General features: G+C 39.8%; 1 protein-coding gene across 1 annotated transcript in view; it reads left to right on the forward strand.

Moving 5' to 3' along the window:
* The first annotated feature begins 1,026 nt into the window (after nt 1-1,026).
* si:ch1073-15f19.2 (T-cell surface protein tactile) overlaps nt 1,027-24,064 on the forward strand; it is a 109,784-nt gene continuing 86,746 nt past the window's right edge. The window contains exon 1 of the mRNA XM_043691198.1: nt 1,027-1,159. Within this exon, the coding sequence (XP_043547133.1) occupies nt 1,084-1,159 (76 nt within the window). The 5' untranslated portion in view covers nt 1,027-1,083. The remainder of the gene's footprint in view (nt 1,160-24,064) is intronic.

The following is a 24,064-nucleotide window of genomic DNA, read 5'->3' on the forward strand; positions in this document are numbered from 1 at the left end:
GCAGTTGAGTTTCTGTTTGGGATATTGAAAGTGGAGGATTCAGCAATAATAATACCATTGGATGTTAAGGGGAGATAGATAAATCCTAGTTAAATGCATATGAAGCTCTTCCAATTATGTTAACCACGCCCAAGACCAACTCTCCAGCTGACTATAGATCTCTCAGTTGTTTCAGAAATTATCATGAGGAACTTTCAGTCCTCTATGTGCCTTTTTGAACTCTGGGAGCCAAAAAGAGAAAATAATCAGGGACATTAATTAGTGTGATTTAAATTCTTTCATAATGGTATGATTACTTGAAAAATAGAGCTTCTTTTAATTAGACCAGAAGGGATTGAAGACCAATTTGATAATGTTTTTAAAATTACAAGATAATATAGCATAGAATAGTTAAAACAGGATGTTTACAACAGTGAATTTGTATAGAACGAAGGAACATAGATATAAGATCAAGTGAGAGAGACGAGATTAAATCTTTTACGCAAACAACTGTATTGATATGCAGTGACCATGTCAGCATTTACAAGTAGGTTAGAGAAGTGGGTGAAGAAAATGGGAATAAAGGGACATGGGAATGGACTGAGGTGTGGGATTTGGCCTATTGGATGTGTGAAGGATAAGCGACATTGATTGGTTCGGCTGAAGGGCCTGATTTTGCAATCTCGTTTCCATACAATTCTTCGCTTGTGCCTTTTGATACTTTATACATTAAAGTTGTTCTTTAAGTGAAAAATACCTGTTGAACAATCAGGTAATCTATCTATCTTCTGTGAGGAAGGTTGAGGTAAGAATTTTGCTGGGATGTGAAATATTGCTGACACCTTCCAGGCGAGGTGAGAAAAGCAAATGATTCTTAGTGGAGATTCTGTCTGATCAAGTATATTTGCATAACTGGTCATCTTACCTATGGATTACTGTTGACTGTTGCAGGTGTAGCTGTTGAACGGATGTGGCTGAATGCTGAAATGAAGCAAAGGTTGAGCAAACATTTACTGTGTTTCGCTGATAGCTGTTCAGCTCAACTTCCTGTGTTGTAGCGATTCTGGTGAACAACGATTGCTGAACAAGCTGTGATGAGCTGACATGAAAACGATGGCTGCACAAGTAAAGAACGGCCATCCTCTACTCTGTCTCTTAGTACTGACAAATCTTATCGAGGGTAAGTGCTGTCATCTTCCTATAAACTCTTGCCTCATGTAGTCAAAGAAATGCGGACATTTGTGGCATTTCCTCTGAGGGAGTTACAATCATCGTCTTGTATGTCGTACAATGTTAAGGTTGGCAGTGACAGGAGAACATGTGTGTGACACTAACATTCTGTATGTGGTTAAAAATCACACAACACCGGGTTATAGTCCAACAAGTTTAATTGGAAGCACACTAGCTTTCGGAGCGTCGCTCCTTCATCAGGTGATAGTGGAGGACTCAATCCTAAAACACAGAATTTATAGCAAAAATTTACAGTGTGATGTAACTGAAATTATACATTGAAAAATACCTTGATTGTCAGTTGAGTCTTTCATCTGTTTGAATACCATGATAGTTTCACTTCTTTCATGTGTAAATCACAAAACATATTGTCTAGCTATCACCCATTGTTACAGCTAACCTGAGAATGCAAATTAAAAAAAAGGTTTTGTGATTTACACATGAAAGAATTGAAACTATCACTATATTCTAACAGATGAAAGGCTTAACGGATAATCAAGGTATTTTTCAATGTATAATTTCAGTTACATCACACTGTAAATTTTTGCTATAAATTCTGTGTTTTAGGATTGAGCCCTCTACTACCACCTGATGAAGGAGCAGCGCTCTGAAAGCTAGTGTGCTTCCAATTAAACCTGTTGGACTATAACATGGTGTTGTGTGATTTTTAACTTTGTACACCCCAGTCCAACATTGGCATCTCCAAATCATTCTGTATGTGGTGCGGTGTGGTAGGGGTGTTGCATTAATTTTTCTGCTGGTAATGTATGCCCTGTGGTGTAGCTGCCGTCAATGATGTTAACATATTGCCTCAAGCACAGGGAAGGGAAGGCAGGGCAAGGCAGGAAGAGAGATGCTTCCTTTTGGCTCTGTGATCATCAAGCTGGTCATGAAAGAAATTGTCAAATGAGGACAGGGCGAACTCTTAGCAGTTTCAAAGAGCAAAAACAAAACTAAAACTACAAAAAAGTTTTACATATGTCTATAATGACAAAAACATTTGCATACAGCTGTCATTAGATGGCCAATGTAAACCAGGCAGAATTTAAAAATCAGCATGAAACCAACATTATCTGACGAATTTAAATTATGTGCTATCAATGTTGCCCAGGGTTAAAAAAAACCTTGGAAAAACATCTAACGATATAAATGTTGTCATGATCTGTCTCACATATACATATATACATATGGGAGTAGTTGCTTATGCTGTTAGCTCTGTATTGTGTGCTGGTCACATGGAGAGAAGGTATTTTGTTCTCGAGGTGTACAAGAGCAGTTCCAAGGCTGGGAATTCATCTCCTGACTTTCCAAAGCCTTTCCATAGGAATTTGATGGAATATTTTCTATTTGCCTGGATGAATGCAGTTTCAGCCTCACTTTGTCAATATCCAGGACAAAGCAATCCATCTTATCAGCACTCCATACGTCACCTAAACATTTACTCATAAATATTCCTTTTGTTAATGTCAGAACATTAAGCTGGTCGCAGTTGAGAAACTGTCTTCAGTGGTCCTAACACAGAAGTCCTAAGAGAGGAAAAACATTAAGAATCTCTGTCATGTTGATGTCAGTTCATGGGAATGCTGAATGCGACAGAGTTTCTGATGAATGGATTTAGTGCATGTTGCTGCCTACTAGCAGTATGAGAGTGAAAAGTCTACTCCAAACTCTAGAATGTCAACTTGTATGGCTAGAATTTATTCTTCAAAGAGAAAGCATTGCAAATATTTTTAATCAATTTGCGCAGATATGTATGACACACATCTGGAGCAGGTGGGACTTGAACCCCAGACTTCTCACCCAAAGGAAAGGACACTGACACAAGAGGCCCTGTATTGTACAATGTTATATTATTACAGATTTATTGTTTCTTATTAAGATTTTGATACAATTGAGAGAAATATTGTCCTCTAATTCCAAGGTCAAGTTAGATGAAGAAGACAATATTTCACCAATAATCATGATAGATATGACTTAATTCCTTTAAATATTTCATTTAAACTGATTCCAAACCTAAAGTATTCAAAGTAGATTTATAGACTTTCAGACCAATTGATACTCAAATCCCATCAATAACAATGAAATGATTAACCAGTTAATTTATTTTCATGTTAATGGTGCAGGAATAATTGCCAGTCAGGATATTGGGCAAACCTCCCTGCATTACTTTGTATAGGGATTTTTTAACATCCATTGAAACAAGGCCTCACTTTAGTATCATATCCACAAGGGATCGTCTACTATTTGCAGGTCAGTGCCTATTAACCATATCATAACTGTATAATGAAACATGCTGCAACTTTTTTTCAAAATACAATGTAATTTTTTTAAAGGACTACTTGGCTTTCAGGAATAATTTGGCACTGTTTAACAATCAATTGGTTTAGAATCAATTTATTTACAAACTGCAAAATTTTACATGCTAATTGCTGGCATGAGTGAAAAATAAAACTTTATTTTCATATTTATTCACGGATATGAGAGTCCCATTTATTGTCCACATGGCACTTAAGAATCAATTTTGGAGTTCAATGCAGCGAAATATGAGGTGATGCACTTTGGGAAGAATAACAAGAAGGCAGAGTACTAGGTCAATGGAAAGATTCTTGGTAGTGTGGATGTGCAGAGGGATCTTGGAGTCCATGTACATAGATCCCTGAAAGTTGCCACCCAGGTTGATACTGCTGTTAAGAAGGCATATGGTGTGTTAGGTTTCATTCGTAGAGGGATTGAGTTCCAGACCAGCAATATCATGCTGCAACTATACAAAACGCTAGTGCGGCCACAGTTGGAATATTGTATGCAGTTCTGGTCGCCATATTTCGGGAAGGATGTGGAAGCATTGGAAAAGGTGCAGAGGAGATTTACCAGGATGTTGCCTGGTCTGGAGGATGGTCTTATGAGGAAAGGCTGAGAGACTTGGGTTTGTTCTCATTGGAAAGAAGAAGGCTAAGAGGGGATTTGATAGAGACATATAGGATGATCAGAGGATTAGATCGGGTAGACACTGAAAGTATTTTTCTGAGGATGATGATGTCAGCTTGTATGAGGGGGCATTAATACAAATTGAGGGGTGATAGATTTAAGACAGACATCAGAGGCAGGTTCTTTACACAGAGAGTGGTAAGGACGTAGAATGCCCTACCTGCTAATGTAGTCAACTCAGCCACATTAGGGAGATTTAAACAATCCTTGGATAAGCACATGGATGATGATGGGATAGTGTAGGGGACGAGCTGAGAATAGTTCACAGGTCGGCGCAACATCGAGGGCCGAAGGGCCTGTTCTGCGCTGTATTGTTCTGTGTTCTATATACATTGCTATGGATCTGATCTCACATATCGGCCAGTCAAAAATGGCAGCTTATTTCCCTAAAAAAAAATTTCCTAAAATTTTGACATTAGTGGACCAGATAACTCCTTCCAGCAATTGGCAACAGCTTCATGGTCATCATTAAGCTATAATTCCAGAATTTTAAAAAATATTGAATTGATCTGCCACAGAGGGATTCAAACCAAGGGGTCCCCACAACATTACCTGTGTCGCTGGATTAATAGTTGTGTGATAATACCACTAAGCCATTGCTTCATTCATGCATTCAGTTAAAACGTTTGTAATGGCTTTTCTGATTTGCTGCTGTAACATGTGCTCAGTGTCAGTGAAATTCCAAGATAGGGAATGTCGTCAGCTCACATCAAACTTATCCATTGTTTCTCTTGGGTTTTCAGTCATCTTGGTTAAAATCATAATAAGAGGTTTGGAGGGAGATTCTCTCCTTGTCCTTCTCTGGTAAACATGGTATGAAAGTATAATTAATAACACATAGAAGCTGTCTGTGATCCCACTCAGGACCTGATGAGTGAAGATGGTAACAATAGCACTCATAATGTACATGTCCTTCTGGTGCTCAAGACCAAAGTGCAGCAGTGGTAGAGTGGGAAACATTGTAACACTAACTAAAATAATGCCTTCATGATGAAACTAAAATTGACTAAACTGTTTGATAAGCTGTGGTATCACATGACACAACATATTTTGTTTTGCCAATTCAAAGCCTTCGATGTGTAGTAAATGTGAAGTGGTTAATTCTGAGCTTGTCTAGGCAGCATTTCGAAGAAAGTGCAACACAAAAATTGTTCTCAGTAACTGAAATGATGCTTCCTCTCAGGAAATTTTAGGATATATATTGCTACCATTTCTATTATTTCTCTTTCATTGTCCTGTAAGAATTTGAAGCATGATGCAAAGAAAAAGCATCATTTTAAACCTAAAATGTAAAACAACTTGCCTGCAATAGGCAGAAACCATCTAAAAGTCTATCTGCTCTTTAGCTAAGATCAGAATAATGGAAAATATAATAGATTTGAAATTTCCATTGGTAAATGATTGTATTTGACGTTGGTCAGTATTGTACTTGTTCAGTATTTGGATATAATTAAATTACTAATGATTTCTTTTGCTTAGAAAACCATTGCATAACATCTTATGTATATAAAACTGTCTGAGTATTAACTCATCACTTCAGTCTAGCAAGTGGAGGAGTGGATCGGATAACTGGGTTGACATGTTTGAAGGTTTGGCTCTGAACTGCTCTTTGTTGAGAGTGTGGTGCTGAAAAAGCACAGCAGGTCAGGCAGCATCCGATGAGCAAAAGAATCGATGTTTCAGGCATAAGCCCTTCATCAGGAAAACCTGATGAAGGGCTTATGCCCGAAATGTCGACTCTCCTGCTCCTCGGATGCTGCCTGACCTGCTGTGCTTTTCCAGCACCACACTCTCGACTCTGATCTCCAGCATCTGCAGTCCTAGCTTTCTCCTTTGAACTGCTCTTTGAGTGTTAAAATGGATAAACACTCATTGTTGTTGCACATGTGTATAATAATTGACAGGACCATCCCACTGAGTGATGACAGCAAAAGAGGCAAGAAATTTGTGGGTAATTTTCAGGTTTTTAAACAACAGCGTGCCAGCCGTGGCCCAAAGGTTTCAAACAAAACTCAATACCTGGATAGCCCTTTATATTCTTGGACAAAGTGTGGGTGTCTGTCATGTGCTAATTAGGCACTAACTTCTTTGTACTTCTCCTCCTGGTTCCAAAGAAATAGTTCCTTATGCTTTTAAATCAAAATTAGTTACCCTTAATTTATGGCTACAGGGATTGCTAGAATATTTCATCATGCAGCTTTGGACTGGGGTGGATAAAGTTATAAATCACACAACACCATATTATCGTGCAACAGGTTCATCAGGTAACATATGAAGGAGCAGGGCTCTGAAAGCTAGTACTTCCAAATAAACCTGTTGGGCTAAAACCTGATGTTGTGTGATTTTTAACTTAAAATATTTCAAGCAGTCATGGCTCTTTGGCCGCTAATCAATTTTAACAAAAAGACTGAAATCGAATTGCTGTCCATGTGTAAATACCTCTACAGGCCTATAGCTCTCACAGTAATCTCCTTCAGTCCTACTCCCACTGGATCTTTGAGTTTGACAAATTTCAGCCTCATGTTCTTTCCATATTTTAAACTCACACCACCATTAATAACTATCCCTTCAGCTGCAGGATAGTAATCTCTGTATTTCCTCCCTGTATTTCTTCACCACCCTTCCCCACTTCAAGACGCCTTTAAAACTGGACACTTTGACTCAGCCTTTGGTCACTGGGCCAAATAATTCCTTGCTTGGCATGGTGCCCAGTTATGTTTCATAAAGCTCAATACATGGAAGGTGCTGCATAAATTAATTTTTATTTTACATAAGTTGGTCACCCAGGATGACTGGAAAACTTTCATGCTGAATTTAGCAGTGACTCAAATACCATTGCAAATTGAGCACAAGTCTTCCTACTGCTAAATTTACCATTGGTGCACTCATATTACATCTAAAAGACAGGTGCAACACAAAGCAATAGATTCTTAGAGACAGACTGTCAAAGATGTCAGAACTATTGTATTTATGATCAGAAATTTTGTTGCTTTGTATTCCCTCTGTTTCGAAAAATGGATCCCTTGTGAAACCCTATAAGCAGTGACTGGGGAATTTTAAAATTTCTGTTACTGCCTCCTTGTATCAAAAAAACGTACTGCTCAGAAATGAAAAGAGTCTCCCAAAGGTGCTCCGGGAGGAGTAGAAATAACTAAAAAAAGGCTTAATTGAAAGCTTGCAGAAAACACTTGGGATAGATGCACTGAATCTTAACTGTGAGATCAAACAAGCTGCAAATTTCCCCAGCCACATATGCTATTGGTTTCCTCAATATATGCAGCAGGCAACAGTAATAAGGATTTAGCTGTTGCTACCTTAGAATTTCAAGCAGGATGAGTTGAATCAGGTTTGTTTGATTTTTCAATCCAATCAAGGAAAATTGAGGAATATAATCAATCTAGTCACATTGGCTGGATACTTCTAACATTTTTAATTCGATTGAATATTCACATCTCCTGGCACATCTTAAGTGCATCAGAACCAATTCTTAAGCTAGAAATATACCTCAATATGATTGAGCAGTAAAGTATCTATATGTAATCATTGAGTGCTGGTAAAGGTAAATAATCATTTGTGGCAATAAGCATAAGAATAACTGTTGAATATTAATACAAATATAGCAAAGTCCATTCTTGTAAGTTACAGAGATGGATTGGGTGTGAAATCTGGTGACGATGACTCGAGTCTTCTGTCTCTGCTGCCGGCAATTATTCTCTGGATGGGAGAAGGTGGGCTCAAACATCTGTGGATTTTGGAATGGGGACCAGTCAATCCTGTTAATGAGCTTTGGTAGGGGTGCATCAGTAGGTCTGGTCAGTAAGTAGACAAGGCATACACTTCTCCTATGCTCAGGAATAGCTTGTGCCCTCTGACCCTTCAAAACAAAGTAATGGGAAGATGTTGATCGTGCTGTCAAGCAACAGTTGGTCAGCAGTAACCTGCCCACTAATGCTCATTTTGAGTTCTGTCAGGACCATTCAGTTTCTGACCTCATTACAGTCTGAGCCCAAGCATAGACAAAAGAGCTAAACTCTGGAAAGAAGGTGGGGCTGACAGCCCTTGACAACAAGGCAGCATTTGACTGAGGAAGTCATCAAGAAACATGTGCAAATCTGGAGCCATTGGGCATTTGTTGGGGGTGGGGGTGATGCAACAGTGTGGTGGGGATTACTCTCCACTGGTTGAGGCAATTACGAATTTAATATGTGATTGAATTCCAGCAATATTACATACCAGTACCGTTATGGCCAGGTTTCTCAGGTGAGGTTCCCAAATTTGTTATACTTCTGGATGGAATATCTCAAATAATAATGCTTGAGACTCTTGGCTTTGTAGGTCAATTAAACTCTTTTGCCTTGATTCCTTTTGACAGAGAGTAACTGACGGCCTTCAGAGTGAGAGAAAGTCTTATCCTTTTTCTTTACTTGTAGTACAGGTGTGTTTAAACAGCTGTTCTCAGTGCTGTGACCTTATAGCACTCCCGCCCATTCACAATGATATCAGGTCTGTAACACTCACAGACTAATGGTCAGGTTTTAACCTTTTCTATGTACAGGTCGTTCTGCTATAACGTAAGTTTTGTTAATGCAAATTTGCTATATTGCGATTGATGAACTAGGGACACGGTTTCTAAAGATCAAACTTTTTAAAAAAGTATTGATTATAACACATTCCAGCCCCATTGGTTTAAATGGTGCTGCTATTAAGCAATTTTCTTATAACATGGGTTTGCATGAGAACGGAGCTACCGCATTATAGCAGAACCGACTGTATGTTCCCGGAAGGCTAAAACTCAAAAATTCTACAAGTGGTGGCTTTCTACTGAAAGAAGCGGAGAGACTCAGCTCCCTAGTTATTTCTTTCAGCTACATTTCTCTCTGTCTGTTTAAGGTTTTCTTGAACATCAATAGATGTGACTTTCCATTGGTATCACCCAGGACTTTGCTAGATAGCATCTGAATTTACACCGTAGTCATTGTTTTCTGACTGGAGCAGACTTCTTTTAAAATCCACATTTTGGAGTTTATAATTTTAATGTCACTTTGGAGTTCTGATCCATCATTGAGACCATAACTTACTAAAAATCTTGCTGCTGAAGTTTGAGGCTGTTGTGATTCCTCAGGCCTATGTCTTCTTGCAAGAAGAGAGTATGCTCATTCATGTTGGCAGCATGATGCTTTATTCCTACTATGAAAGGTGACTAAATTATGACTCAGCAAGCTCAAAGTTGATAAAATCAAAGTGATCTGAACAAGAAATAGCAGTAATGTAAGATCATATCCACATGCTATTCCGTGTTGCTTTGGAGTGCATAAACACAAGCTTCAGTTGACACCATAAGGAATGTAGGCCACTGAACATGTCAACTCTTTAATAAACCATCTATCGTCCCAGACTTCATCTACTCAGCTGGTATTGGCCTATCAAATCCGGCTACTTCCTTTTTTTTCTCCATAGTGAGTTGCCACACTGATGACTATTTTTCTATCTTCTGAGTTCATTAATAATTAATAATAATTAAAAAATCATAATTATTTTTACAGCTTCGAGAGTGTGGTGCTGGAAAAGCACAGCAAGTCAGGGAGCATCCAAAGAGCAGGAGAATCAACATTTCCAGCAGAAGCCCTTCATGAGGATTCCTGATGAAGGGTTTATGCCCGAAACATCAATTCTCCTGCTCCTCGGATGCTGCCTGACCGGCTGTGCTTTTCCAGCGCCACACTCTCAACTCTGATCTCCAGCATCTGCAGTCTTCATTTTCTCCTATTTTTTACAGCTTGCAATTTTACATTTTCCACAGCTCTTACTCTCTCTTGTAATTTCTTGTCTCATCATCTTTCATTCACATGGCAATTTTTGTGCTCGGGTCTTTGCTCCCCTCACTTTTCTCACAGCTTTGCTTGCTACAGTTTCAAACTGCGGCCCTGACAGGAACCCAGTTAGTTTCACTCGTCCCTAGCCACGTAAACCTCTTGTCAGTTAGCTATCTGAAATCTTCAGATGAAATCGAATAGTGAATGTAGTTTTTTGTTATTATTAGATCCCACAGTTACCAGTGTCTTAATTGCTGCTGTTTCTCAAAGCACTGACTTGATTTTTTTTCTTATGTTTATTGTAAGAAGTCAAACAGTTGTGAAGAGTCCAACACCAATGAAGACTCCTTGTGTACCTGTGTAGTACCTTTGTTGGTGTTTGCTTTTGGACTGGACCCTTCTACTACATAAGAATTCCCATGGGATATTTGATTTGGGATAACCATGGACCACTCCAGGTACACGTACCTTACGAACATTTTGGATTGATTGATTAATCTATGGCCCATGTAAGATATAATGATTAACTAAAGCAATTGTAAAAAACCAGTATCTTCTGGAACACCAGCTTGTGATTTTCCAGTTAATTGCAGCGCTGTCTCTGGCTGTACTCTGACTATCATAGTCTTTCTTATATTCTGCTCTTTTCAGTGTGTATATGCTGCTGAAAGTTGGTGCTTATTAATCCTTTGGGAATCACAGGCTATGTGCAAGATCGGTGACATTTCTGAACCTCCTCATTTATTTCTGGCAGTGCTTGATCATTCTCTGATTTTGATGCCATCTGATCAACTTTTGATTGGTCTTTTAAGGGTGATGGTCATCTCCTGACTTTGTTCTCTGTTTTTTTTTCATGACTTGCTCCTAAAGGTGGGAGCCCTCTTCTAATTTTTATATTATTTCATTAAGTTTATTACTTCATCCTGAGATAATAAGGCAGTTTATGTGTCCGCTTTGTGAGATTGAAAAGTGCATAATATCAAGCACTAATTATTAATTTTTTGATTTATTATTCCACCTACTCAATTGATGTATAGGAATTAATATTGAATGTCGTGTAGAATTTTCATTAAGGTAGGAGCCTTTAGGTTGAGAGAATGCCTTACTGCTGTGGAGTTCTATAGTGACTATTGGTGTTTGGTACAAGTTAATGAAATATACCAAAAGAATAACAAAATCTTACCAAATCTTAACCCTAATACATAAATGACAAAGTTACTTAATACATAAAATCTGTATGAAGTGTGTTTAAAGCTAGTACTTGAAGATAATCAGTATATTAAAGGCGAGGAAGTGGAAGATTACAACATACAGCGTGATACATTCAAAGTAATACTTGTTCATAGATGAGAAGAATCATAGGTTCACATAGTCTCAAAATCGATTATAGAACTTACTTCTTAGAAAGAATAAAGAGACCTTGGAATGAAGGTTCATAATTTCTTGAAAGTAGAGTCGCAGGTAGGTAGAATAGTGAAGAAGGCTTTTGGTATGCTTTCCTTTATTGGCCAGAGCATTGAGTACAGGAGTTGGGAGGTCATGTTGCAGCTGCACAAGACGTTGGTTCAGCCACTCTTGGAATATTGCGTGCAATTCTGGTCTCCTTCCTTGCAGAAGGATGTTGTGAAACTTGAAAGAGTTCAGAAAGGATTTAAAGGATGTTGCCAATGTTGGAGGGTTTGAGCTAGAGGGGGTGGCTGAATAGGCGAGTGCTGTTTTCCCTGGATTGTCGGAGGCTGAGGGGTGATCTTATAGAGGTTTAGAACATCCTGAAGGGCATGAATATGATAAATAGACAAAGCTTCTTCCCTGGGTTGGGGGATTCCAGAACTAGAGGGCATAGGTTTAGGGTCAGAGGGGAAAGATGTAAAAGGGACCTAAGGGGCAACTTTTTCACACAGAGGGTAGTGCATGTATGGAATGAGCTGCCGGAGGAAGTGGTAGAGACTGGTACAGTTACAGCATTTAAAAGGCATCTGGATGGGTATATGTATAGGAAGGGTTTAGAGGGATATGGGCAAAGTCCTGTCAAATGGGACTAGATCAGGTCAGCATATCTGGTTGGCATGGATGAGTTGGACTGAAGGGCCAGTTTCCATGCTGTATATCTCTATGGCTCTGGCTCTATAACTGAAGTAATAGACAGGTCTGTTATATAACTAGAGAGAAAGTGACTGTATCCCTTTTAGACACCATAAGTTAATAACCTGAGCTAATTTAGGTCATAGAGCTGAAGGCTTGAAATCTCACAGTCGGTTTCTTCACTTAATAGGCTTTTGAGTCTCAAGGGAATACAAATTGGGAAGTGTTAATTGCAGGGAATCCAGGTCCCACAGCTTAGCTTATTCAACCTTGACAGGCTTCGCAGCATTTACTATGCAATTAACTCGTAAAACTGTGGCTTTGCATCTGCCCGTGGCCATGTGACATATTTCACATATCAAGTATAGAGGCAACTACAGAAAAAGGGCCAGAAAGGTTGCAATAACATCCCACATTGATTACAGTGGAGCAGAATATAGCATTACGTTAATTAATTCATTTACTAATAGTTATTTGGTAGCACAGAACTTGTGTATTGCCGAAAAAAATCACATTTATTTGAAGCCTTTCTCTTGCAGTCATCAGGGAGAGCATAAGGTGAAACACTTTGACAAAATGATTAATATAATTTGATTACTCAATTATCACACATAATTAACTATAAATTAATTATTGAAAAATGAACTCAATTGTACAACTGTAATCCTATTACCCTGCTCTTTTCCTGTATCTGTTTATAGTCTTCATTTTAAATTATAATTATGGAATTTGAACCTAGGAATGATAAACCAGATCAATTCCTAAATGGAGAGAAAATAGTAGTGGAATGGAAAGATTTATTGCCAAGTTATCAACTGCAATTACTCACTACTGAGGATATTCCATGTCACTGGTCATGGCGTTGTAAGTCTTTGCGTGGTCCATGAGCCTTATTCTAGAGCTGAGTCTGATGACAGATTTGGCAGGTTTTACCAGAAGGTGGCCTCAAGATCACTGGTATTCCTTACTTTGGTTCCTTTGCTGTACTTTCTCTCTTTGACCGGTATTCTTGAAGAATTGCGACCCTTCATGCAGGTGGCATCTCCAAGTCAGTTTCTTCTGAGTGAAGTTCTCCTGTGCATTGACGTTGATGTTGCAATTCATGAGGTAAACCTTCAGGGAGTCTTTGAAGTGCTCCTTTTGTCATCCCCTCATTCAAGTGTCTTCCATGAGCTATGTGAAGAGGATTTATTTTGGCAGTGGGAATTGAGGCATCCCATACATGTTGCTTGCCCAGCGGAGTTTATGATCGAAAGATTTTGGCATTGATGCTGCTGCTATTGGCTCCTTCAAAGAAGCTGAGGTTAGTACAAATGTCATCCCAGCTGATGCAGAGGTTCCATCTCAAACAGCATTGATGGGTCTTCTCCAACAACTGGTTGTGGCGTCCATATGTAATCCAAGTTTTGGAGCCATGTCGAAGTGTTAGAAGGATGACTACCCTACACACAAGGATCTTGGTATCAGTACAAATGCCATGATCATCAAAGACTCTCATCCTTAGGCATCCAAAGGTAGTACTTGTAAATTGGATGTGATATTGATTCTCAGCTTTGGTTACAGCCTTAAATGAGAGGTGACGCCCTAGGTAGGGGACATAATCAACATTGATCTTAATGGAGAGATAGACTGGAACTTGGCCTGGGACAGGCTGGTATAGCAATTTGATGTTTCTTGAGGTTGAGACAAATTCTTCATTATCCTTCCATGAAGTTGTTAAGCAAGGCTTGAAGGGTCTACTCCAAGAGAGAGAAAATGACGTTGAATTTCCATGAGCAATGTCAGTAGTTTTCGAGGTTGACACTTTGTGTAGGATGTCTTTTAGGATGGGGATGCTGCTATACATCAGCTGCCACATGTTTTGTGACACAAGGTAGATACAGTTCCCACGGCAAGGAAACCTGACAACTGGGGATCTCCCCGCCGCTGCAGCCTTCATCTGCCATCACATTCATCAATATCATGAATATCTTCCAAATGATATGTAGTTCTGATTAAAACACAGCGAGAGGACTGTGCATGATTCTGGATACTGTATTTTAGGAAATTTATTCAGTGCTACACTCGTGGCAACATATGTACATAGAATGACATTGGGTTGAAAGAGGTAATTGATGAGGACAGATTGCATAGACTCTTTAATTGCCGGAGGGACATTAAGGATAATTTCACTGAGCTCTTGAAACTATAGGGTGGCTCAGTGGTTAGTGCTGCTGCCTCGCAGCACCAGGGTTCGATTCCAGCCTTGGGTGACTGCCCGTGTGGCGTTTGCACATTCTCCTCGTGTCTGCGTGGGTTTCCTCTGGGTGCTCTGGTTTCCTCTCACAATCCAAAGATGCGCAGGTCAGGTGAATTGGCCATGCTAAATTGCTATAGGGTAGGGGAATGGGTGGGGTACTCTTCGGAAAGTCAGTGTGGACTTGCTGGGCTGAAGGGCCTGATTCCATACTGTAGGGAATCTAGAATCTAAAAGGAATGAGTTGATTGCGTCAATAAATTAGGAAGGAATTAGTTCCTCAGGTGATCGAATCTTGAAAAAAGGACAAGATTTCATTTGACAGTTCAAGGTGACATGAAGCACTTCACCAGACACAGGCTGCTTGGAATCTATAACGTCCTCTCCCAATCAGCTATTGCCTGGTAAAAACAAATTTCAAAGTGATATTGGTAACTTTTTATTAGCTAAGGGTTTTGAAACCAAGGCAGATTGGTTAAGTTAATAGTTAGATTAGCAATGATCTAATTAAATGGCAGAAGAAGTGCGAGGGCCTCAAAGATCTACTCATGCTTTTATAACCCAGCATTCTTCCTGTGTTATCTAGTGCCTGAACTGGCAGACTGCATTTGCAAGTGGCGGATAATTGACAGAACCAAGGCAAATGTATAATCTATTTGGTATTATCCTCGTCCAATCTACTTGTCCCATATCCATCTGTCCATGAGAGATTTGCTCAGAATGACCATGGCACTATTTTTGTGGGTTCAAAGTCTGACCTCACTTGACATTGTATTGTATGACACTATAATCAGGGTAAGCGGAGAAACATGCTTTTCTGAAATGCCGTGTTTTCCTTGTTAAAAACCTGAATTCAGTCTCTTTGTGATTCATATACAAGGACACCCAAATCCGTTTCTCTAGTTATCATTCTCAATAAATTCTAATAAATTTGTTGAACCCAATTTCACTTTCAGTAATCTATCTTGGCTCTCCATAACTACGTATTATTATCTATTTAGAAGTACTGATCATAGACTGTGGGAATTTGTTAACTACTGATGTTAGTCTAATTATCTCATTTTCTCACTTCCTATTTTCTTTAATGAGATTATGTTATCTATGCTTTAATACTTGAAAAGCATGTGGTATTTTGCCAAGTCACACTGATTAATCCCAAGAGAGGCAAAGCCAGACACATTTTGGCAAGCTATTTTGTTTTAGGGCCTGTAAACAAGTGTACAGAGTAACACTTATTGCAACTCTTAGCATATTTCAACTTAATTTCACACATAACAAATCATACTCTGTTAACTACTTTCCATTGTCTCTGTTAGCAGGCTGATTGTTTATTTTTTCAGCTAATTGCTATAATTTAAGGGAGATTTCTCTGGACGTCTACCTCCCTTCTCAGAATGTACGCAGACCATATCCTTTCATCCTTTGTTCCTAGGCACTGATATGAAAAGCAGCTCGACTGTTCCCTGTCTTCAGGTCGATTAGTAGAGCTGGCAATACCCAATGAAACTGACTGCTGCAATGCCGCCCATTGGCGCATTCCAACAATCTGATTTCAAATCAAGACCAACTCCAAATGATTAATCTGAATCACCCACAGGAAGATTTTAATCCCCTCACATTGTATTGGATTGTGAGAATTAAAAGTCCCCATGGTAGTTCATCTAGTGTGAATCAACATCAAACAGTTGTCCTGTTTTGACCTGCAAGGAAGTCTTTCATGAATGAACATTACAGGTAACTCATGAAGACCATGCACCAGAACAGCTCAAGATCTCAAAAGTCCATGGGTTGCATGGAAATTTGTGATGATGTACCCACACTGATACCTTTGTTTCACCTATACTATTTATGTTTACAAGATTTTCTGATGGATATAGCAGAGCCATCTGACAGATCCTAAAGAGCTTTTGCACCCTGATTGGACAAACCACTGCATTCTTCCTGTTTTGCATTAAAAAAGTCACTAAATTATGATGTAACGAGTGGAATGCCATTGGCCTCAGTTTTGGGGCCTCAATCATTTATTATCTATAACAATGACTTGGATGAAAGGACTGGCTGCATTGTTGCTAACTTTGCTGATGGCCAAAGATAATTAGGAGAGTGAGTTGTCACGAGGAAATAAGGAGTCTGCAAAGGTATGTAGATGAATTGAGTGGGCAAAACTATGACAGATGGTGCATAATGTATCAAAGTAATCATTTTTTTGGATTCAGCAGGAAGAAAAGTAAGACAGAAACAAAAGAAAAGCATGCTATTTAAACTGAGTGAGTTTGCAGAACTCTATACTGAGGGATTTGAGTGTCTTGTTGCATGACGAGCAAAAGGTTACTATGCAGCAAGGAAGGCAAATGAAACGAAATGTTGCTTATTGCAAAATAATGAAATAAAAAAAGGGAAAGATGCTGGATATAGTTTTAATGAGACCACATCTGAAGAACTGTGCACATTATGGCGTCTGTATTCCAGAAAGGGTATTATTTCATTGGAAGCAGTGCAGAGAAGATTCACTTGACTGATTCCTAGGATGAAGAGTTTGTTTTAAGAGGAAAGCTTGTTCCAGCTGGACTTATATCCATTGAGTTTAGAAGACTGAGAGATGATCTTATTGAAACATATAAACTTCTGAATAGAATTGACAAAGTAAATACTGAAAGGATATTTCCTCTTGTGGGAGAGACTGGAACGAGAGGACACATTTTAAAAATAACGAGTCTTCCATTTAAAACGGAGATGAGAACTTTTTTTCCTCTGAGGATCATTAGCCTGTGGAAACAGGGTCATTGAGCATTTTCAATCCTGAGTTGAATAGATTGTTGACTGATAAGGGAGTCAAAGGCATGATCTTATCAAGTAGTGGTGTAGGCTAAAGGGGCTGAATAGCCAACTCTTTGTATCAATTTGTATGTTAATCTCTTGTGCTTGTCCAGTGAGTTCTGAATCTCACTGCACTGGTCTTATATTATTTCATGAAGTTGCACAGATAAAAATGTTATCGAAAGCCACAGGTGTAGTGGCAAAAGACTGGAGGTTGGCTAACATAGTACCATTATTTAAGAAGGGTGGTAAGGACAAGCCAGGGAACTATAGACTGGTGAGCCTGATGTCAGTGGTGAGCCAGTTGTTGGAGAGAATCCTGAGGGACAGGATTTACACATATTTAGGGGTAGTCAGCATGGCTTTATGCCTGGGAAATAATGCCTCATGGACTTGATTGAGTTTTTTCAAAAAGTAACAAAGAGGATTGATGAGGGCAGAGTGGTTGGCATGATCGATATGGACTTCAGTAAGGTGTTCAACAAGGTTCCCCAAGGGAGACTGGTTAGCAAGGTTAGATGTCATGGAATACAGGGAGAAATAGCCATTTAGATACAGAATTGGCTCGAAGGTAGAAGACAGAGAATGGGGGTGGAGGCTTGTTTTTCAGACTGGAGGCCTGTGACCAGTTGAGTGCCACAAGGATTAGTGCTGGGTCCACTACTTTTCGGCATTTACGTAAATGATTTGGATATGAACATAGGAGATATAGTTAGTAAGTTTGCAGATAACATCAAAATTGGAGGTGTCATGGACAGCGAAGAAGGTTACCTCAGATTACAATGGGATCTTAATCAGATGGGCCAAAAGGCTGAGGAGTGGCAGATGGAGTTTAATTTAGATAAATGCAAGGTACTGCAGTTGGGAAAGTAAATCAGAGCAGGCCTTATACACTTAATAATAAGGTCCTAGGGAGTGTTGCTGAATAAACAGACCTTGGAGTGCAGGTTCATAGCTCCTTGAAAATGGATTTGCACGTAGATAGGATAGTGAAGAAGGCATGTTTGGTATGTTTTCCTTTATTGGTCAGAGCATTGAGTAGAGGAGTTGGGAGGTCATGTTATGACTGTACAGGACGTTGGTTAGGCCACTTTTGGTGTCCTTGGATGTTGTGAAACCTGAAAGTGTTCAGAAAAGATTTTCAAGGATGTTGCCAGGGTTGGAGGATTTGAGCTATGGGGAGATGCTGAAGAGGTTGAGGCTGTTTTCCCTGGAGCATCGAAGGCTGAAGGTTGACCTCATAGAGGTTTATAAAATCACGAGGGGCATGGATAGGATAAATAGATAAATTCTTTTCCCTGGGGTGGGGAATTCCAGAACTAGAGGTCATAGAATTAGGGTGAGGGGGGAAAGATATGAAAGGTACCTAAGGGGCAACTTTTTCACACAGAGGGTGGTGCATGTATGGAATGAGCCACCAGAGAAAGTGGTAGAGGCTGGTGCAATTCCATTATTTAAAAGACATCTGGATGGGTATGTGAATAGGAAGGGTTTAGAGGTCTGTGGGCCAAGTGCTGGCAAATGGAATGAGATAAGGTAGAGATATCTGGTCAGCATGGATGAGTTGGGCTGAAGAGTCTGTTTCCATGCTATACATCTCTATGACTAAAATTAAGACTTATCAAAATTGAAAAACGAACATTTCTAATACTAATGCAGGGAAGTAAAAATTTATGGACACAGGAGATGGAACCACTTTGAAGTAAGGGGAAAGAATTTCTACTGTCTATTAATCTCCAGTTTATATTCAAAAGACAGTAAAAGTAATTAATGTTCACTCCAAGATTAAGACTTTTAATAAAGGCAAGCTCAGACAGCTTAGCAAAGCAGAATGCCTGTCCTGTGGCATGTGGGAATTTGTGGATGCTGCTTATGAGTGAGACAAGGCTCATGTGCTGGAGTGTTTTGAGAGTTGATATGATGGAGGCCAATAATATGGTGCACGCGAACTTCTAAAGAGCATGCAATACAGTGGCACATAACAAACCTGTGAGGAAAGTTATAGGTCATGGAATAAAAGAAATAGTGGCAACAAGTAATCAAACAGTTTGCAAGTCAGGAAGCAGAGTGTAACAGTTAGTGGGTACTTTTTGGGCTGGTAGAAAGTTTTTAATGGAGTTCCCCAGGTGTTGGTACTGGGACTCTTGCTTTTCCATATATGTAAGTAACCTAGATCTTGGAGTCAGGCAACAATTTCAAACTATGCAGATGATACAAAACTTGGGAGAGTTGGTTTGGAGGATGGTTTAGAACTTCTAAAGGACATTGCCACATTGATGGAATGTGTGGATTGGTGGCAGATGGAGAAAATGTGAGGAGATATACTTTGGTTAGAGGACCATTGAGAGATAGTACAAAATCAATTATACTATTCTAAATAGTCCGTAGCAGCAGAGAGGCCTGGGTGTGTCTGTGGATAGGTCATTAAAGGATAGATAGGCAGATAAAGCTATTAATAAAACATACATGGGCTTCATAGATAGTGGTTTGGAATACAGGACAGAGGTTACACTGACCTTAGATCAGTTAGACTTGAGCTGGAATGTTGTGTACAGTTCTGGGCACCACACTATAGAAAGGATGCAAATATATTGGGGAAAGTCGATGCCATATGACTCTATGACTCCAAGAGATTGATGAGAATGCTTTCAGACATGAGACACTTCAGTTATCTGGCCTCCTTCTGCACTGGAACAGATCTGTGATTCTGTGATCAAATAGGAGAGTCACTGTCAGCTTGAATAAGATATTAGCTTAAGAACAAAAAACTAAGGTGTGATAAATTGTATTTTCGATTGTGGTTATTTGTAAAGGGTCATTGTGAGGATCATTGCCTTTTTTGGTATCTTTAGCAACTTGAATATGAGTATTAATTAAAATGTCAAGATTTGCTGACGATATCGAATTTAGAGGTGTGGCAATTTGATGGTACAAATTGTCTGCAACAGGACATAGACTAGTAGAATGGACAGACAGGTGGCAGATGGAATTTAAAACGGGGAAGGATGGGGTGATGCATTTTGTAGAAGTTACAGGGAAAATTAATAAAGACCTAATGCCATAGTTCGAAAGAATAAACTAGGTGAGATTGGCCTAAGTATTCCAGATGCATGTCATACATTGATATGGAAAAAGTGAGTGTTTAATTTTTGTTACATTATTCATTCAAAGGACGATAGCATCACTGGCTAGGCAGCATTTATTCCCCATCCCTAATTGCCCAGAGGGCAGTTAAGAGTCAATCACATTCAGGCCAGACCAAGTAAAGATAGCAGTTTCCTTCCCTAAAGCGCATTAGTGAACCAGATGGGCTTTTCCTGATAATCAACATCATTTGACACTTAATTCCAGATTTTTAAAATTTAATTCAAATTACACTATTTGCTCTGATGAGATTCGAACCCAGGTGCCAAGAACATTACCTGGGTCTCTGGGTTAACAGTGCAGCAATAATGCCACTAGGCCATTGCCTCCCCTGAGTTGAACAATATATAGTGTAGATCCTGCTCCATGGATGCTGCCTGACCTGCTGGGCTTTTCCAGCAACACTCTAATCTATAGTGTCGATACCACATGTAACGGTGGTAAAACCCAAAATTTAGGCTGGGTAATTACAATAACATAAAAGAGTCTGGAGATGAATGTTGCATGTTCGTTGAAATAAAGCATATTAGTGAATTAACATAGTTAAAGTAAAATGAACTTAGTCCATTACACAAAAATAAAACTTTATGTAACAATCATGAGTTTTATATGTGACTGCATTCCAGCAGTATCTTAATAAAGATCTTGGTGCTGAAATGCTACAAGATTATTGTGTGGATTCATCAGGCAGACAAGTTTCTTCTTGCTAAAGGAGACTGTTCTCACTCATTTTCCCAGCATGGCATCTTACTCCTGTTATGAAGGGTAACTACATGATGACACAGTAGTTTCAATGTTGATAAAGTTGTGAGACAGTGAAATGAACTAAACCCAAAATGACAGAAATGCAATTATCATCTACGGAATCGATATTGTGCTGCTTTGCACGTCCACAAACTCCAGTCAACACCATATGAGTGTAACCCACTGAGCGTGCTGAGCAGGCCAATCCTTTAATGAGCCCTTCTATTATCCCAGACTTCATCTCACTGAGTCTGCTCTTGACCTTTTTAATGTAGCTACTCGCCTCTTCGTTCCAAAGAAAGCTGCTGCACTCTTTATTGTTTTTGTTGTCTTTTGTGTTCATTGTAACTAAATTACTTTTCCATGCTACCCTGTTGTATATTTCACATTCCTTACTCTCTCATGTTTTTGTATGTTTTTATTTCTCTCATCTTCTTTTAGTCCCGTTGTATGTGGTGTAACCACATCTTTGTGCACAAACTGCTATCTCGTTTCTACATTCTATGGTTTTAAGCCATGTCCCAGAAATGAATTAATTTTGCTTTGCTTTTAAACCAGATAGCGAAACCTCTTTCTGTTAGCTGTGTTGAATTTCTCAGGCTGAAGAGACCTGTGGTTGAGACTTTGTTTTTGCTCTTAGATACCTCAGTTACCAAAGTCCTGATTGCTACCTTTTCTCAAAGATTTGACTTCACAAGTCTGTTGTTTGATTTTTTCTCATGTCTATTGCAATACATCAAACAATGTTGAGGAGTTCAGAATTAATAAGGGTTGTTTGAACTTTTGTATCTATATTGGCTTAAATACTTGATTCCAGCTGGTCATTGTAATTCCATTTCTCTGCTCTTTCGCAGTCTAAGAATAACGGGTAAGCCAATCAGGACTGAGATGAGGAAGAATGTCCGCACTCAGAGAGTTGGGAATCTGTGGAAGTCCCTTCTACTGGAAGCTGTTGGGGCCAGTTCATGGGATTAATTCAAAAGGGAGCTGGATGTGGCCCTTGCAGCTAAAGAGATCAAGGGTTATGGGGAGAAAGCAGGAGAAGGATACTGAGATTGCAGGATAAGCCGTGATCATATTGAATGGTGTTGCAGGCTCGAAGGTTCTTGTTTCTATGTTTCTCTGTATTTTCTTATAAAGTTCATTTTAATCTATAACCCTCTTGGCCATTTCCTCTGCCCTGAAGCTCTTCAACCAAGTCCTGAAACAGACTCGCCCTGACCTATCACCTTCATCCCCTCCCCCACTCACCTATTGTACTCTTTGCTACTTTCTCCCCACCCCCACTCTCCTCTCATTTATCTCTCCACCCTTCAGGCACTCTGCCTGTATTCCTGATGAAGGGCTTTTGCCCAAAACGTCGGTTTTCCTGCTCCTCGGATGCTGCCTGAACTGCTGTGCTTTTCCAGCACCACTCTACTCCAGAATCTGGTTTCCAGCATCTGCAGTCATTGTTTTTACCTCTATAACCATCTTACCAATCGGTATATGTGAACCGTTCAAGCAGCTGCCTGGCAACCCAGCCTTGGGGTTTAGACAGAACATTATTAACAACAAGTATCAGGAAACAAGTACAACGGAAAGCTAAGATGAATACAAAAGTTCAGAAGGGAGGTGAAAAACCGAGTAAGAGGAGCAAAGAGGGAGTGTGGAAAAAGTCTGTCAGGTAACATAAAGAGAAATGTCAAAGTCATAGAGATGTACAGCATGGAAACAGACCCTTCAGTCCAACCCGTCCATGCCGACCAGATATCCCAACCCAATCTAGTCCCACCTGCCAGCACCCGGCCCAGATCCCTCCAAACCCTTCCTATTCATATACCCATCCAAACGCCTTTTAAATGTTGCAATTGTACCAGCCTCCACCACTTCCTCTGGCAGCTCATTCCATACACGTACCACCCTCTACGTGAAAAAGTTGCCCTTTAGGTCCCTTTAATATCTGTCCCCTCTCTCACCCTAAACCTATGCCCTCTAGATCTGGACTCCCCGACCCCAGGGAAAAGACTTTGTCTATTTATCCTATCCATGCCCCTCATGATTTTGTAAACCTCTACAAGGTCACCCCTCAACCTCCGATGCTCCAGGGATAACAGCCCCAGCCTGTTCAGCCTCTCCCTATAGCTCAAATCCTCCAACCCTGGCAACATCCTTGTAAATCTTTTCTGAACCCTTTCAAGTTTCACAACATCTTTCCGATAGGAAGGAGACCAGAATTGCACGCAACAGTGGCCTAACCAACAGCTGCAACATGACCTCCCAATTCCTGTACTCAATACTCTGACCAATAAAAGAAAGCATAACAAATGCCTTCTTCACTATCCTATCTACCTGCGACTCCACTTTCAGGAGTTATGAACCTGCACTCCAAGTTCTCTTTGTTCAGCAACACTCCCCAGGACCGTACCATTAAATGTGTAAGTCCTGCTAAGATTTACTTTCCCAAAATGCAGCACCTCGCATTTATCTGAATTAAACTCCATCTGCCACTTCTTAGTCCATTGGCCCATCTGGTCAAGATCCTGTTGTAATCTGACATAACCCTCTTTGCTGTCCACTATAACTCCAATTTTGGTGTCATCTGCAAACTTACTAACTGTCCCTCTTATGCTCGCATCCAAATCATTTATGTAAATGACAAAAAGGAGTGGACCCAGCACCGATCCTTGTGGCACTCCACTGGTCACAGGCCTCCAGTCTGAATAACAACACTCCTCCACCATCCTCTGTCTTCTACCTTTGAGCCAGTTCTGGATCCAAATGGCTAGTTCTCCCTGTATTCCATGAGATATAACCTTGCTAACCAGTCTCCCATGGGGAACCTTATCGAACGCCTTACTGAAGTCCATATAGATCACATCTACCGCTCTGCCCTCATCAGTCATCTTTGTTACTTCTTCAAAAAACTCAATCAAGTTTGTGAGACATGATTTCCCATGCACAAAGCCATGTTGACTATCCCTAATCAGTCCTTGTCTTTCCAAATACATGTACATCCTGTCCCTCAGGATTCCCTCCAACAACTTGCCCACCA

Source organism: Chiloscyllium plagiosum, chromosome 6, assembly GCF_004010195.1.
Source record: "Chiloscyllium plagiosum isolate BGI_BamShark_2017 chromosome 6, ASM401019v2, whole genome shotgun sequence".
Classification (NCBI taxonomy): Eukaryota; Metazoa; Chordata; class Chondrichthyes; order Orectolobiformes; family Hemiscylliidae; genus Chiloscyllium; species Chiloscyllium plagiosum.